Raw genomic sequence first — 17293 nt, 5'->3', positions numbered from 1 at the left:
TCTGCATCCTTCCTAAAGTGTGGTGCCCAGAATTGAACACGATACTCCAGCTGAGGCATCACCAGTGTTTTATAAAGGTTTAGCATAACTTCCTTGCTTTTGTACTCTATGCCTCTATTAATAAAGCCCAGGATCCCGGAGAGGCTTTTTTTTTAAACAGACTTCTCAACTTGTCCTGCTGCCTTCAAAGATTTGTGTATGTGCACCTTCAGATCTCTCTGTTCCTGCACCCCCTTTAAAATTGTACCATTTAGTTTATATTGCCTCTTCTCATTCTTCTTACCAAAATGCATCACTTCACACTTCTGTGTTAAATTTTATCTGTCATGCGTCTGCCCATTTCACCAGTCTGTCCATGTCCTCCTGAAGTCTGTTACTATCATCCACATTGTTCACTACATTTCCGAATTTCGTGCCATCTGCAAACTTTGAAATTATACCATCTATATCCAAGTCCAGGTCATTAATATAAAAAGAGCAGTGGTCCTAATACTGACCCCTGGGGAACACCACTGTATACTTCCCTCCGGTATGAAAAACAGCCGTTCATCAATCTCTGGTTAAGGGACAGAAAGCAATGTTGTATCCACGTTGCCACTGTCCCTTTAATCCCGTGGACTTTATTTTTGCTAACAAGTCTAATAAAGTGGTACTTTATCAAATGCCTTTTTGAAAGTCCATATACACATCAGCCACACTGCCCTCATCAACCCTCTCCGTTTCTTCATCAAAGAACTCAAGCAAGTTAGTCAAATACGATTTTCCTTTAACAAATCCGTACTGATTTTCATTTATAAGCCCATACTTTTCCAAATGCCAATTTTGTCCTGGATTATTAGCTCTAAAAAGTTTCCCCACCACTGACAGGCCTGTAATTGCTGTGTTTATCCCTCACCGCCTTTTTGAACAGGGGTGTAACTTTTTGCAATTCTCCAGTCCTCCGGCACTGTCCCCATATCTAAGGAGGATTGGAAGATTGTGGCCAGAGCCTCTGCAATTTCCACCCTTACTTCCCTCAGTAACCTAGTATGCATCCCATCTGGACTGGGTGACTTTTCTACTGAGTACTGCCAACCTTTTAAATACCTCCTCTTTATCTACTTTTATCCTATCACTACTACCTCCTCTTTTACTACTACAATGGCAGCATCCTCTTCTCTAGTGAAGACAGATGCAAAGTATTCATTTAGTACCTCAGCCATGCCCTCTGCTTCCACAAGAAGACCTTTTTTGTCCCTAATCGGTTCCACCCTTCCTTTGACGACCCTTTTACTATTTATATGTTTATTAAAGACTTTTGGGTTCCCTTTTTATGTTAGCCGCTAATCTATTCTCATACTCTCTCTTTGCCCTTCTTATTCCCTTTTTTATATCTCCTCTGTACTTTCTGTATTCAGCCTAGTTATCTACTGTATTATGAACCTTACATTTGTCATAAGCCTCCTTCTGTTTCATTTTAATCTCTATATCTTTAGTCATCCAGGGAGCTCTAGCTTTGGATGCCCTTCCTTTCCCCCTCGTAGGGATGTGTCTATTCTGCACCCGAACCAACTCTTCCATGAAGGCCTCCCATTGTTCAGTTACTGTTTTGCCTACCAAGTTTTGATTCCAATCCACCTGGGCAAGATCCCTTTTTAACTCAGATTATAAAAGCAGGGAAGTCATGCTACAACTGTACAGGGTGCGGGTGAGACCACACCTGGAGTACTGCATACAGATCTGGTGCTCTTATTTAAGGAAGGACATATTGCGTTGGAGGCAGTTCAGAGAAGGTTCACTATGTTGATTCCGGGTATGGAAGGGTTGTCTTATGAGGAAAGATTGAACAGGTTGGGTCTATACTCATTGGCGTTTAGAAGAATGAGAGGAGATCTTATCGAAACATACAAGGTTCTGAGGGGACTCGATAGGGTAGATGCTGAGAGGATGTTACCCCTCATGGGGGAATCTAAAACTAGGGGGCATAGTCTCAGAATAAGGGGTCGCCGGTTTAAGACAGAAATGAGGAGGAATTTCTTCTCCCAGATGGTTGTGAATCTTTGGAATTCTTTACCCCAAAAAGCTGTGGAGGCTGAGTCATTGAATACATTCAAGGCTGAGCTAGACAAATTTTTGATCAGCAAGGGAGTCAAAGGATATGGGGAAAAGGCGGGAAAGTGGAGTTGAGGTAAAAATCAGATCAGCCACGATCTCATTAAATGGCAGAGCAGGCTCGATGGGTCGAATGGCCGACTCCTGCTCCTATCTCTTATGGTCTCACTGAAATTAGCCCTCCTCCAGTTAAGCATTTTCACATTTGATTGTTCCTTCTTTTGCATAACTATTCTAAACCTAATGGTATTATGGTCACTGTTCCCCCCAAATGCTGCCCCACTTCATCCTCCAGAACTAGATCCTACACTGCTTCCTTCCTGATTGGACTGGGAACACACTTCCAGAAAGTTCTCTTGAACACATTTCAGGAATTCCTCCCCCTCCTTGTCCTTTACACTGGTGTGTTTGGTAATAATCATTTAAGCCCCTAATTGTGGCCTATGAATTTTCCAGATCATGTTCCAGAACCTTTACTGAAAATGTAATCTGTCAGAAGTTTAAAGTTCTAGCTGCCTTGGTTACAAAGCAAGGCATCCTTGTGGGAAAAATTGCCCCTTCTCCACAGCAGTGAAGTGTTTTTGGATTTGAGATATTTAGCACTTATGAATATTTAACAGTGCAGAATACTTGAGGGTCCTAGCTGTTGGGATAATCCAACTCAGCACTAATTGAGCTCGATCAGTAAAAGTAGACAAGAAAGACTAGACACATCACCTTTTTAGTAAATTATTTATGATTTCCAACAATATAAATTCAGATAATATGAAGGCCAGTAATGCAATATAAAGTTGTATTTTCAACATGATAAGTGTCCAACAGAGCTAGCATAGTTGATGCACAGTATGAATGTGTAAACATTTGGGAAATGAATAACAACAAAGTTAGGGGCCACCATTGAGAAGGGAGCATGAAAAATGAGACTATTTGAGTATCAAAATGGATCCTCCTCTACAGTCCCATTTGTCCAAGCTCACGAGATAAACACTACCAAACTGGACATCAGCCAAAAAGCATAGAGAGCACTCCAGCTCAAGAAGGTTGTGAAGCAGGAGGAACTTGAGATGCAGGGTGTTGTCTGCGTGGCTTCGGTGAAACTTCGTCTGATTTAAGATGGTGTGAATAAACGGTCTGCTCTGCCTGGACTACTTTCCACAGCAACTGGACCCAAGCAGAATGCATTCTGATGCTAGTGGATGGCACACAATAGCAGGTTGATCAGGCAGCCCTTTTCTGGATGCCCTTTTGGGAGACTTAACTAGCAGCTGTACAGGCTTAACTGTAAATTACTTTAACCGATTCTCTAATGGCAACTTGTGTACACCCATTATAATGGAATTATTAGAATGGACTGCAACAATGATTTTAAGACATCAGTGTGTGGTGGACCCTCTGCACATATTGATGTACTCCCAGGAAGCTCCTGACCTAATGTCTGAAAGACCATGTCAGCTACCCGATGGAAAACAGTGCAATTATTGTGGAATTTAAAATAATTAGTACAAAGAAACAGAAATAGAGTGCTAGTGAGTCAACACGGATAAATATTGAAGTCTGTTGATAGACGGACAGGAATCTGATGGTCTCCAGGACCTTCTGCAATCTATTCGTGACTTCTAGGGTCCTGGAACTCCAGTTATGGACAATAGACCAGGAAGGAAACTTTCCATGTGGACAGAACATGGGTTTTGTATCATCTCTCCTCTTAGATGGACGTAAAAGATTCCATGGCAGTATTTGAAGAAGTGCAGGGAAGTTCTCCCAATGTTCTAGTCAATATTTATCCCCCAACCAACATTGGCTGATGTGTTCCCCTACATTACAACAGTTACTACACTTCAAAAAATACTTCATTAGCTGTGAAGCGCTTTGAGGCGTGCTGAGGTTATGAAATGTAAGGAGTCTTGCAACACCAGGTTATAGTCCAACAGTTTTATTTGATATCACAAGCTTTCGGAGCTTTCCTCCTTTGTCACCTGACGAAGGAGGAAAGCTCCGAAAGCTTGTGATTTCAAGTAAAACTGTTGGACTATAACCTGGTGTTGCAAGACTCCTTACATTTGTCCACCCCAGTCCATCACCGGCATCTCCACATCGAGGTTATGAAAGGCTTTATATAAATGCATGTTTCTTTTTTGTATCGTTTATGCCATTTCATAGGTTCACCTTGGTGGGTTTTATTTTTGCCTCTAGTCCCTGCAACGTTTTCTCTAAAACATCTTGGGTAGTCATTGGAGAAGAGACGAAAAACATGCTCTCTCATTGGTCTGTAGAAATCAATAAAACAAATCCTGCATTCTCAGTCCTTTGGAGCAGACGGTGCCTGTGCAGGGTAATCTTCCTTCCGCTGTAATAATATGAACGTGCACAAGGCTCCACCGGCAAGCCCTGCAACTGCAGTTATATTAAAAACAAATTTTTAAAATATCCTTTGTAGGGTCATTTGGATGAATGCATGTCCTTTGTTAAACATCATCCATGCACTAAAGTTCCCCTTTATGCAAAATTAAAGGATCAGTATTCTTTCTGCCAGCAGTGATGCCAAATCATTTTATGGCGTGATCACGTTTTATTTTAGGTCTGCACTTGCTGATGTGCCAGGACAGCCTATCAATGTGGGTAGTCTAAGCAAATGTTGTATGATTCTCCTTGAGGAGGCATGGTGCAGTGTCATAAAGGGTAAAATTCACCTGCACCGCCTGGGCAGTGATCTGGTGGAACTGAACACCCACCCAATTTTCATCCCACTAAAAAAAAAACGCAAATAATTTGATCCTTTGGGGTGTTGCTGGCACAGGGTGTCCACTGTGGTTGCAACACATGCCACTGATGCGTCAAAGGTTATTCACTGTATGAAGCACTTTGAGAAGTTTTGACAAAAGATGCCATATAAATGCAAATATTTAAAAACATTTTAAAAATCTCGTGCCTTGTGTTTTTGTGAATGTAGTGTTGCAGAAATCCTTTCATGAATCAGATTTCAGAACTAGAGACCACTGTCACTTCAACCATTCACATTCCACACCAGTCAGAGCCGAGAGACCATTGTGCCTTCAACTGTTTGTTCAGCCAATGAGAGCCCAGAGACCACTGTGCCTTCAACTGTTTGTTGAACCAGTCAGATCCATGGACCATTTGGTTTATTCACAGAATCACATTCTACCAAAATATATTTCTGTTCCTCATCCACCCCTAGAAATAAACTTTATTATATAAGTAGCACATACAAAATTCAATAATTTACACAATCCCACCTTTCCTGTTACTAAACAGCATCACACATCCACAGCCCTGTTCTTCAGGCCTTGGGCCAACTCAGGCTCAACATCCTATGACCTGACATAAAGAACAGATGTACGGTGAGCCAAAGGCCATGCACACTCCAACGCCTCCATCTCCCCTATCCTCTGATGCTGGCTCCGGTCACCGCTCTCTCCTGTGACTTATGAGACCTCTTAACAGTTTTCTCATATGTTCTCACCTAGTGCCCTTTCCACGTAGAAAGTAACAAGGAGAGGGAAAGAAAGAAAGGAACAGAAATAGAAACATCTTTCTCTAGTTTCTCCCCTATTTCCCATCATACCTTCTCCAAGCACAACATGTATATGAGACCCACCTCCTGCTCCCTAGACCCCATTCCCCTAAACTGCTGACCACCCAACTTACTTGCTGGTCCCCATGCTAGCGGACATTATAAACAGTTTCCTCTTCCTTTCAAAGTAGCTGTCATCACCTCCCTCCTTCTCAAAAACCCATCTCAACCCCTTTATCCTTACAAACTACCACCCCATCTCCAACCTCCATTTCCTTTTCATAGTCCATGAACATGTTGTCTCGTCCCAAAGCGATGTCCATCATTCCTGCAACTCCATGTTTGAATCTCTCCAATCGGGTTTCTATCCCTGTAACTGGCCTAAACCTCTCTGCCTCCCTCTCCTCCTTTAAGACCCACCTTGAAACCTGCCTCTTTGGTCAAGCTGTTAGTCACCCCTCCTTGTATCTCTTCTTTTGGCTCAGCCAAGTTTTGTCTGATAAGCTCCTGTGAAGCATTTTGGGATGTTTTCCTACATTAAAGATGCTATATAAATGCAAGTTGATGCATTTAGAGAGACTAAAGTTGTGGGGGGTGGGGGAAAGGGACAAGGGATTTGCAGGCATAATGGCTGTTAAGTTTTATTTTGGCTTGAAACTTAAGTGGTATTTACATACTGTTTAACAATGAGCAAACCATGAACTTGAATGACATGATCCAAAATATAGGGCTTTATGGAAACTGAGTTGGATCCAATACAGCGCACACGCACCGCATTTTACGTGGCGATGGTTCATGGCCAAGATATGCCTATTTCTTGTCAGTGAAATTGTAAAAATGTATGCCTATGGCTCCTTTGTAGCCTGAAGTGTTTTGATCCGTACAAGAGCTGTTCAATAAGTAATATGACCTGAAAGCAGTGCTTCCAATAAAAGTACTTCATTGTACAATAACCAGTAAAACGCCAGAACTGCTAGAGATTGTCACGCGGATGAGGTACATCTTACAATTACTTAATGTTTTATGGATTGTACTTCATTGTAGGTTATTATAATAAATTATTATTCTGCTTAAAACTTTTCCAAAAATGGCTTTCTCTCTCCAGCCCCATCTCCTGGACCCTTATTCATAGAATCGTAGAATGGTAACGAGAGATGCTGGTTACCTAGGAAACTGAGACAAGCAGTCAGAAGATCAGAGCAGATCAGTCTGGTCCGGGAAAAACCAGACTAGATGCTAATAATATCCCTGCAGACATGAATTCTAGTAAAGCGTTGTGTATTTATAAACCAACATTAAATTATGCTGGAAAAAGAGACATTGAAGTTTATGCTTTGTTGTAGCAGGAGATGGTTTATGAAAATTGCTGGAAGGCACAGGAAGGTCAAATATATATCTATGCAAGTTTAAGTTTTCTAATATAATGCAGCATTTTCTCCCCAATGCTTGTAACCTGGGGGAGATGGAGTATTTATTTTATTCATATTTTTAAAATTAGTTTTTCTCTTCTCCCTTTTGTCACACATCTTCCTCCAGGCAAGAGGGTGGGCTAGAAATCTGCCTGCAGGTCTCCACTAATGCTGCTCCATCAGCAGCTTTTGTAGGAGAGTAGCCGAATGACTGTCTCTCCCCTCTCTGCCTCCTTGATTCACCACTGGTAGGATAGGTGAGATGAAAGACTCATTTGTGTGGTGGTGGTGATATCCCTGCCTTCCAATTTTTGTGTCTCTTGTGTTTTTCCCCTCCAGTTTTCTCTCCCCTCATCCCGGAGGCGCTGACCCATGCTGCGGTCACGTTCTGTGCGTGTCATTTGCCCTCTCGCACCTCGTTCAAGTGGCAACTTTTCATGTGTGACCGTGCAAACTGATGGTCAACAGGCTATTTGAACTCAAGATTGAAGATAGAGTTTAGTATTAAATGGATAAAAATTGAGTTTGAAAATGCCCGAGGATGATAAAGCAGCTCCCAAGAAGGACGCCAAGAAAACTGTGAATAAATAGCCAGCACAGGGCGGCAAGAAGCTGAGAAAGTCAAAGGCAAGTTACTCCCATCTACATCTACAGTGTGATCAAACAGGTTCACCCCGACACCTGCATCTCCTCCAAGGCCATGAGCATTATGAACTCCTTTTGTGAATGATATTTTCAAGCAGATCGCGGGTGAGGCTTCCCGCCTTGTCCGTTGCAACAAGCGCCACACCATCATCTCCCGAGAGATCCAGATCGCCGTGCACCCGGGGGAGTTGGCCAAGCACGCGTGTCGGAAGGGACAAGGACAGGACCAAGTACACCAGCTCCAAGTAAAACTCCACAATGTACTGAAAAAAAACAAAAGCTGAATGAGTAACGGATTCTCGCCACCTCTCCAGGCTTTCCTCAGATTCTTTCTGCCTTTTAATGCTGCCACCAGGTATAGTAGTTGTATTCATAACCGTGACTCCTTCATACTGTTTGCTTGGTTTTCCCTTGGAGTGAGAGGGGCTGGTAATGGTTCCAATTGGAGCATCACAATTTGGAGTTGGAGCATAAATGATCCATGTGCACAATTTCATTATATGTAACACATTTAACCATTTGCCTTTGGGAGGAGGGAAAGCAAGAATACCGATGTGAAAAATCATAGGGAGGTTCTGTGATGGATTTTTTCCATCTTTGTTCTGGATTATTTGTGAACTGTTTATAAACTTCAAGAAATGCTTTTAGCAGAACACCTAAAGAGCAAACAACAGTTGGGCACCATGAGGTGACTTAATGTGCTACCGAGTGGTAGAATGGGTTCCCCATGTGGCAAGTTCACATTCGCAATTCCTACTCTATTATCAATGAGAGGCACTTCATCTGGGTGGAGGAGTGATTCGAGTGAGTTATCCCTATCTGTGCACAGACACTGCTGTTGGACATCTTGATGAAACAGGTCAGCTATCTTCCCATCAGTCTACCCTGTCAACATCAAGGATGCATGACCTTGAGATACTGGAAAACTTTTGAAATAGAGCTGAAGAAAACTCTAATTGTGTGCATTAGTGGATCTCGTGTGGCATTCCTCACGGCCAGTTGGAGGTTGCCCTGTTGCAAGGAAGGAGGTGATGAGGAGGAGTGCAGGGTTACACATTGCCACTGAAAGGTTTTGGGAAGAAGTTTTTGTTTGGAGGCTGTGAAGTAATTGTATTTTGATTATTTCCTGAAAAATAAATGATTAGTGTTTTCCTTATGTAGATTAATTTAAATAATTCTGATGACGGAGGACAAGGTCATTAATGAGGCAGCTGAAGATTGTTCAGCTGAGGCCGCTGCCCTGAGGCCTCCCAACAACCACAACCGTCTTCCTTTGTGCCACTGCAGCATTTTCCCTCCTGATCCTCATTGACTTCAGTTTTACTAGGACTCCTGGGTGCCACACTCATTCGAATGTTGCTTTAATGTCAAGGGCAGTCACTCTTACCTCACCTCTGGAATTCAGCTCTTGTGTCCATGTTTGGTCCACTGCTGTTGCTTGACTAGTCTGTGGGACCGCTTTACCAACTTTGGCACCAGATGTTAGTGAGGACTTTGTATGGTTGATTGGGATTGGTGTGCCTTTGTCATGTCCTGATTCAATGCCTAGGTCACAGCCGTGTGGTCTATCTTTTTTTTTGTTTTGTTTCCCCTTCTAGCGGTTTGACACAACTGATAGCTTGCTAGGCCACCTCAGGAGGCATGTTGGTGTGGGACTGGAGTCACACGAAGCGCAGATCGGATAAGGACAGCAGGTTTCCTTCCCTAAAGGGCATTAGTGAACCAGTTGGGTTTTTAACTACAATCCAACAGCTTCATGATCACTTTTACTGGTACCAGCTTTTTATTTCGAGATTTAAAAAAAAACTGATTTTGAAGTCTCAAACTGCTATGATGGGATTTGAACTCGCATTCTCTGGATTGCTAGTCCAGTAACATAACCAATACACTACATAACCTCAGACTCCTGATACAGAAGTAGGCTTCGCCGAGAAAATATTTTCCAGAGATTTACGATCAACTCCTAAGTAAGAATAAACATTTTATTCAGAATTGATTTTTTTTTAAATGGGTTTTTGTTATAAATGTTACTTTTACTGGTAAATTTTCAGGTCGGGAAAAAGCTTATGTTGCATCTCAAGCTAACTTCACAAAACTTCTGTAGTAATTTGATCAGTTTTCTGCTACTTAATCATTCCTCGTTGACAGTTGACAACTGGTTGAACTGTTTTTGACTTGTTAATGTTTAATCAGTTGGCTATTTGGTGATTTAACAGAAGTCCTTATTTCAGCCAATCACTAACAGTTGCCTGATAAAAATGTGACACTTTCAGATATGATGGGCAGGATTTTAAAAAGGAAAAACCGGTAGGTTGGGGGTGGGCTATCAAAATCGCTGTTTTTGGGAGCGGGCAGACATTCCGGCTGGAACCCGCACATTTTTGATCAAGACTCTGGCAAATCTGTGGTGCGTGCGCACATCAGTCACCAGGAAGTCCCGCTCCCACTTAAATCCAGCGGGCCGATAATTAAAGGGGCAAATGTACCTCATTGAGGTGCTTAAGGTAGCTTATTTTTTGTGTATTGGCCACTTAAAAAGATTTTAACGTTACCTGGGCGGCTTGCCCACTGCTTCCGATTCACGCCTGGTGAAACGGGAAGGGCTGGATCAGTGAAAAATAGACTAAATAAATTAAATAAAATTACATTTCTCATTGTTTTTTTAAAAAAGAGTAAATAAACATACCTTGAAAATGATGTTGCCTTAACCCCTGCCCGCGCACCCCACCTGATCTCCGATGTCTCCACTCTGATCTCCGATGTCTCCACTCTGATCTCCGATCCTCCCCCCTCCCCATCTCTATCCTAACTGTCGGTGAGGTCTTTCTCCCCCCCTCCCCCCACCTCGCGGATGTGCAGCTTCCGTCGGCAGCCATCCTGTCAACCCGGAAGAGACTTTGATTGGCCTCAGTAGGGTTGAGATCCGCCTACTTCCCTTCCGGGTTTCGCACCCGCAAATCACCCCCCCCCCCCCCCACAGAGAATCTTCCCGCCAGCATATTAAAATCCTGCCCGATATCTCTGGAGGACACGAGTTTTACTTCGATAAACATCCTCCTTAGCAGTGGGGAAATGTGGGCCACACCTGGAAATTTAAAACAATCAGCATCATTCCAGTGTTTGCACCTCATCCAAGTTTTGTTTAAATTATGTGTCAACTTAGCTCAGTGGTAGTGCTCTCAGTCAGAAGGTTGTGTGTTCAAGCCCCACTCCAGGACTTGAGCACATAATCTAGGCTGACACTTCAGTGCAGTGCTGAGGGAGTGCTGTATTGTCAGTGGTGCTGTCTTGTGGATGAGGACATAAAAGATCTTGTGGAATTATTTGAAGAAGAGTGAGGAGTTCTCTAGGTGTCCTGGCCAATATTTATCCCTGGACCAACATCACCATTTAACTCACTGCTGTTTGTAGGACTTTGTGCGCAAATTGGAACAGGCTCCCTCTGGAGATGGTGGAAGCAGATAGTGTTGATTCATTCAAATGCAAATTAGATATATTCCTTTCAGAAAATACAGTATATGAGCAACATGAGATAAGACATATGTTAAGTGTAGCATGCTAGGGAGGAATATGTGACTTTGGACCTATGGTTCCCGAAGCTTTCTACCACTAGGGATTTTCCTCACCTAATATCTGGGTCTGCTGTAGACTAATTGATAGAGATTGATTGTCATTAATAATTGTAAAGAATCTTACAACACCAGGTTATAGTCCAACAATTTTATTTGAAAATCACAAGCTTTCGGAGATTATCTCCTTCGTCAGGTGAGCGTGGGACTCCTTGAACGTTTCGCATTTATAGTCAGAGAACAATACCTAGTGATTACAGATAATCTTTCCAACTGCCCGTTGTCAAGGCAATCAAAGTGTTCAGACAGAGAGGTGTTACCTACAGGATCGTTCGCAGCAAATTACCCAGCTTTCAGGAGAACAGCATCCACGACACCACACAACCCTGCCACGGCAACCTCTGCAAGACATGCCAGATCATCGACACAGATACCACCATCACACGAGAGAACACCACCCACCAGGTACATGGTTCATACTCCTGTGACTCGGCCAACGTTGTCTACCTCATACGTTGCAGGAAAGGATGCCCCGGAGCATGGTACATTGGCGAGACCATGCAGACACTGCGACAACGGATGAACGGACACCGCGCAACAATCGCCAGACAGGAGGGTTCCCTCCCAGTCGGGGAACACTTCAGCAGTCAAGGACATTCAGCCACCGACCTTCGGGTAAGCGTTCTCCAAGGCGGCCTTCGAGACACACGACAATGCAAAATCGTCGAGCAGAAATTGATAGCCGAGTGCCGCACCCATGAGGACGGCCTCAACCGGGATCTTGGGTTCATGTCACGCTACACGTAACCCCACCAGCGAATAAAGGTTATCTGTTTTTAATACAACAGGTCATTCTCTGTCTTTCTCTTCCTTTCGGATGTTTCTCCCCCTCTCTCTGTCTTGTGTTCTGGCCGTTTGTGTATTCGGTGATCTTGTAGGTAACACCTCTGAACACTTTGATTGCCTTGACAATGGGCAGTTGGAAAGATTATCTGTAATCACTTGGTATTGTTCTCTGACTATAAATGCGAAACGTTCAAGGAGTCCCACGCTCACCTGACGAAGGAGATAATCTCCGAAAGCTTGTGATTTTCAAATAAAATTGTTGGACTATAACCTGGTGTTGTAAGATTCTTTACATTTGTCAACCCCAGTCCATCACCGGCATCTCCACATCATGGTTATTAATAATCAACAACTGCATTATTGTTGTATCATGTGGCTAGCAGGATGATAGAAGGCGAACTAGAGCAATTCCCACATTCTAGTCTTCCTAAATTGGCTGCCATGTTTGCCTACGTTATGAATGGCCACACTTCAAAAAGCAATTCATTCACTGTGAAGTGCTTTAGGATGTCCTGAGGACGTGAAAGGCTACGTTAATTCAAGTTCATTCGTTCATTCTTCAATTAAAAAGGTGCTTTTTCCTGTTTTTTAAAAAAAATACATTTTACTGGAAAGTAATGATTATGGAATAATGATTGATGATCAGGAAGAGGATTGAATCTTTGAATTTAAATGACATCCTGATAATGAAGCTGGAGGGTTTATAACCTTCCTCTGAATCCCAATGATATTACAACTTTGAGAATGCTCCCTTGTGTGTTTGTTTTTTGTGCAGTTCAGAGGAGGATTTTGCTTTTTCCCTCCCTGTTCTTTGGCATTATGGCTACTGTTATCCAAGATGCCTCACGCAGTTGATGCATAGCCATCAGGCATCTGAAGAATCAAATTGTGATGATACCTGCAAGTTTACCAGAATTTAATCTACAGCCAATCACCAAGAAATATGTACAGAGAAATGTTTATCTGTAACTGTTTATAGCAGCGTTATTAATGCAGTATTTTTTAGGGAATATATATGAGCACCAGTGCTGCCTTGTGAAAACATTCACGTATGGTAAGATCGGGATTTATAGATTGTTAGACTCTGCACACTTTAATCTCCTATAATCAATTTTCGTGCAGCTGTACTGAATAATCGCATTGAATACTCAATTAAAAATTTTAATGAGCAAAATATTAAAGGATCAATTTATCTTGTCCTGGAAGCTGGCTGGCTGGGCATATTATGGTCTGGAAATTCACGCTCTCTGTCTCTGTCTCTCTCTCTCTCTCTCTCTCACACACTCTTGGTTCGGTCCGCAGGAGGCTGCCGACTTAACTGCAGTGGCGAAACTACCGCTGAAATGTATTTTTAGAGTTTAGATCAGCGAACGTCTTGTGCATCAACCAGAAGATTTTTTTAATCTCTACTTTGTATTGCGGCTTCCTGTTTAACCACACCTATTCAGCCCGTCACCCAGTAGTTCACTGCTGTTGAGCTGAGCATGGCCCAGTTCTGAATATTTAAGTACAGCAATATTCTGTTGGTGCAGACCAAATTTATACATTTAATGCATTAACCCATCCAGATTTGTAATTTAAATGTTAGGTTTTCGTTTTAAATCATTTTAGCGACATTTGAGAGGGGAGGGAGAAAGTATTAGATTTTAAGTGAGACTTAGCTGAGAAAATAGTGTCCTTTGGAGGAAATGCTGTTGTCAGCATGCTAATTCAGCAAAGCAGGAAGCTTGCTCGGGTGTCGGTGTCATTTAATAACACGGTACCTGTGGTGCTGCTGACGCTGAGCATAGATAAATTTGAGCTGCATATGTTTACACTTTTTTCTTTTTCAGAGCCTGTCAGTTGATCTTCAGTTTTTCTTCTCGTTTCAGTGGGCCGCATAGTCTTTGAATTATTTTCAGATGTCTGCCCCAAGACCTGTAAGAATTTCCTCTTTCTCTGCACAGGTATGTAGATGAAGGTGCATGCTCTAAGGTGGATAACAGTGGGTCTTTCAGAGTTGCCAGGCCAGAAAGAAAAATGGGTTGTTTTTGCACTGAGCACAAAGGAACCACAAAACAAAAGCGAAATACTGCAGATGCTGGAAATCTGAAATAAAAACAGAAAATGCTGGAAATACTCAGTAAGTCAGGCAGCATCTGTGGAGATAGAAACAGAGTTAACGTTTCAGGTTGATGTCCTTTCGTCAGAACTGGAAGAAATAAAGAATTAAGTTTTTAAGCAAGTATGTAGCCAGGGAAAGGGGAGGGGATTAAAGAACTAAAGGGAAGGTAGGATGGAGGGCAGGAGTGATTAAATGACAAAATCTTTGATGGTGCAAGGGAAGGAGGGTGATAATGGTACAAGTAAAGAAACAATAGAGATGTAAATGGCAACAGCAGAACCAATACCAGCACCTGCTGTCCGAGAAAATGGGAGCAGTCCATTTAAACAACAAAAGAAATCGTGTCAAGTAAAAAAGTCACCATCTGTAAAGAAAAAAGATGAGTTTGCAATCCCATCTCAAGTCCTTTCATCAGAACCCTTAGTTTGTTTTGACAAAATGCTAACTTATCTTTTTCCTTTACAAATGCTGACAGAACTGCTGTATATTTCCAGCATTTTATGTTAGAATTACAATGTTCCTCGGGTGGAGGGGGAGGGAGGTGGAAGAAATTATATTCTTTGTTCTGGTTTGCTTTAGCGAGTAGGGTGGGATGTTCTGGCCTACTGGCATCTCTGTGGCTACCATCGTTGACTGTTCCTGTTGCTTTGTGGGAGGCATGCTTAGCTTAGTGGGAACAGTCCACTGAGCCAGTGCAATCTAGTGGCCTGGATGAGTGCATATGAAGTGCAGTCATCGAGGGTAATTCAGGTGAAATGTCTGCAGTGTCCCATGAAACATTTGGCTTTCTGTCGCTAGAGGCATTTCAGTCTTTAAATGTTTAACTTGGGTACAATAAGCTACACATCTTGGCAATTTTATTTTACTTTTGTAGAATACTGTGCATTTCATTGTACTAAAACAGAAAATGCTAGAAACTCCCTACAGGTCGATCAGTTGACAAACCCTTTTCTTTAAGATGCTCATCACCTGCTGTCCAGGATTGTTTTATTTCAGAATTATGACATTCACTGTTTTCTTTTTAAGCTTCATGTGTTTCATTTGCATGCAAAGGGTTTTTTTTGGGGATGGGGGCGGGTTTATATAAGCTAGTGTAAGGCTGTCAAGAGTTTCACAATATTGAGACTGGAGTGTGCAGCAGTACCTGGAAGAAGGTGTCCCTGCCTATGTAGTGTTCTGAAGTTCTGTGCATCTGTTGGCTGCTCTTGTGGCATTGTTCGCAAGTTATGGGTAGCAGGTCATAGAAAGGCTATTGTGTCAACCTGGGAACAGGAAAGGAGCAACAGTGGGTGGTACGTGGTGGTGCCAGCCTTGGCGCTGAACCAGGAGGGCAGAAGCCTGCCTATGTTTGGGGAGTCATGATGTGGAGATGCCGGTGATGGACTGGGGTTGACAATTGTAAACTATTTTACAACACCAAGTTATAGTCCAGCAATTTTATTTTAAATTCACAAGCTTTCGGAGACTTCCTCCTTCCTCAGGTAAACATTTACCTGAGGAAGGAGGAAGTCTCCGAAAGCTTGTGAATTTAAAATAAAATTGCTGGACTATAACTTTATGTTTGGGGAGGGGGGAGGGTTGGAGGGGGTGCATGAATAGGATGAATTTTCATTTGGAGACATCAATTTACAAATTATATTTATTTATCATAATCTACCTGTCTAATAGCGACCTGAGATGTGCAGAATTCCTATGACAGGTGTATCTTAGAGAATTTGTTTTGTTACAATATGATTGAAACAATCACAAGACCAATCTGAAATAACCCTATAGACACCAATTACAAACCATAGAGTTGCTGAGTCAATCAGAAAGATTAGACACAAGCTTACAATCAGAGAGCTCCTGAGTGAGACTTTAAGCAGACGACACAGATGCAAAAATGTTTTTATTATAGAAGCAGATAAGGCACCTACTTGATGAGGTGCATCTCTCTAATTCTGCCTCGGTGAATGTGTCTTTGCACTGGTCTCCTCAGAGCTCGTGTTGACAGCCTCTTCCTTTCTTATTGGTGTGGCATCCTTTGTATTCCCAATTCCTCCATATAAATTAGGATTATAGCCTTGCTTGATAGTTCTACTACCCATCATATAAATCCACAGGACCTGCACCAGTTCACCAGTTTTCCTCAGCTATAGTTTCTTTGTTCCTGGTGCTGGACCTCCTATCACCGTTTTCAGATTTCTCAGGAATCTGTGGGACTTCCACCAATTGGTGCCGGATGACAAACCTCCAGAAAATATCCTAGTTCAATTCTTTTCAGGAAAAGCATACAAAAGAAAGAAAAGCCATGCTCTCTGGGTCCTATGGTAACACCAACCTATATTCCTTAGGCAGCAAACAAGAGCATTGACATGCAAGGGACTAAAACCAAAATTATGAATTTTACACTGTATGTAGAGCGCACACTCTAGCAGGGCTGTGTTTGTATGATTTGGCCCTTTGCATTGACCCATACATCGCTTTAACATACAAGATATTCCAAGATGCTTTAAGAGAAATAATGAGGACTGAATCCTGAGTCATGGGAGAGAGGTTAGGAGAACTGACCGATGGCTAGATCACAAAGATGAGATTTATGAAGGTTTTTAAGAGGACTGAGAGGTAGAGAGGCAGAAGGAGCTCCAGGCAGTCTGAAGTTCTGTCACAGATGATTGGACGAAGGGAAGGGCCAGAGTTAAGAGGATGTATGGCTGGAGGAGGTTGTAACGGCAGGAAGGAATCACACCGAGGAGGGATTTGGAGATGATGGTAAGGATTTTGAGGAAGCCAGGGAGTCACTGTAGATCAGCAAGAATGGAGGGGGGGGGGCGCGGAGGGGGATAGCCAGAGCAAGCTGAGCTCCTCCATGGTATGGTGTTGGTTTTGGTTGTATCTCTTTTTACACATTCAATTGATAAATGATTCCATTGAAGAGCTACTGTTTTCTTTTTCTCTTTCTCCTTGCTTTGCAGCTCTTCCCCGATCACTGTAAGGCATTGGTTTTCAAACTGGGGTCCCCGCACCCTGGTAGGACTGTGGGGAGAGGGCGTGAGTTCATCAGATTTCTGTCCTTCTGGTCCCAAGCATTCTGTATTTGACTTACTAGCATATTATT

At 42.6% G+C, this 17293-nt stretch overlaps 1 protein-coding gene across 4 annotated transcripts in view; it reads left to right on the top strand.

Annotated features, from left to right (window-relative positions):
* nktr (natural killer cell triggering receptor) overlaps positions 1–17293 on the top strand; it is a 191920-nt gene that overhangs the window by 89091 nt on the left and 85536 nt on the right. For 3 of the 4 annotated variants that reach the window (XM_067968218.1, XM_067968237.1, XM_067968211.1), the window contains exon 3: positions 13964–14038. In XM_067968218.1, the coding sequence (XP_067824319.1) occupies positions 13964–14038 (75 nt within the window). Of the gene's footprint in view, positions 1–8004; positions 8033–13963; positions 14039–17293 lie in introns of those variants that run through there. The other variant, XM_067968228.1, reaches the window with a different exon arrangement.

Source organism: Heptranchias perlo, chromosome 2 (assembly GCF_035084215.1).
Source record: "Heptranchias perlo isolate sHepPer1 chromosome 2, sHepPer1.hap1, whole genome shotgun sequence".
In the NCBI taxonomy this organism is placed as follows: Eukaryota; Metazoa; Chordata; class Chondrichthyes; order Hexanchiformes; family Hexanchidae; genus Heptranchias; species Heptranchias perlo.
Note: the sequence above shows the minus strand (reverse complement) of the source record. Positions and strands in the feature narration are given on the sequence as shown.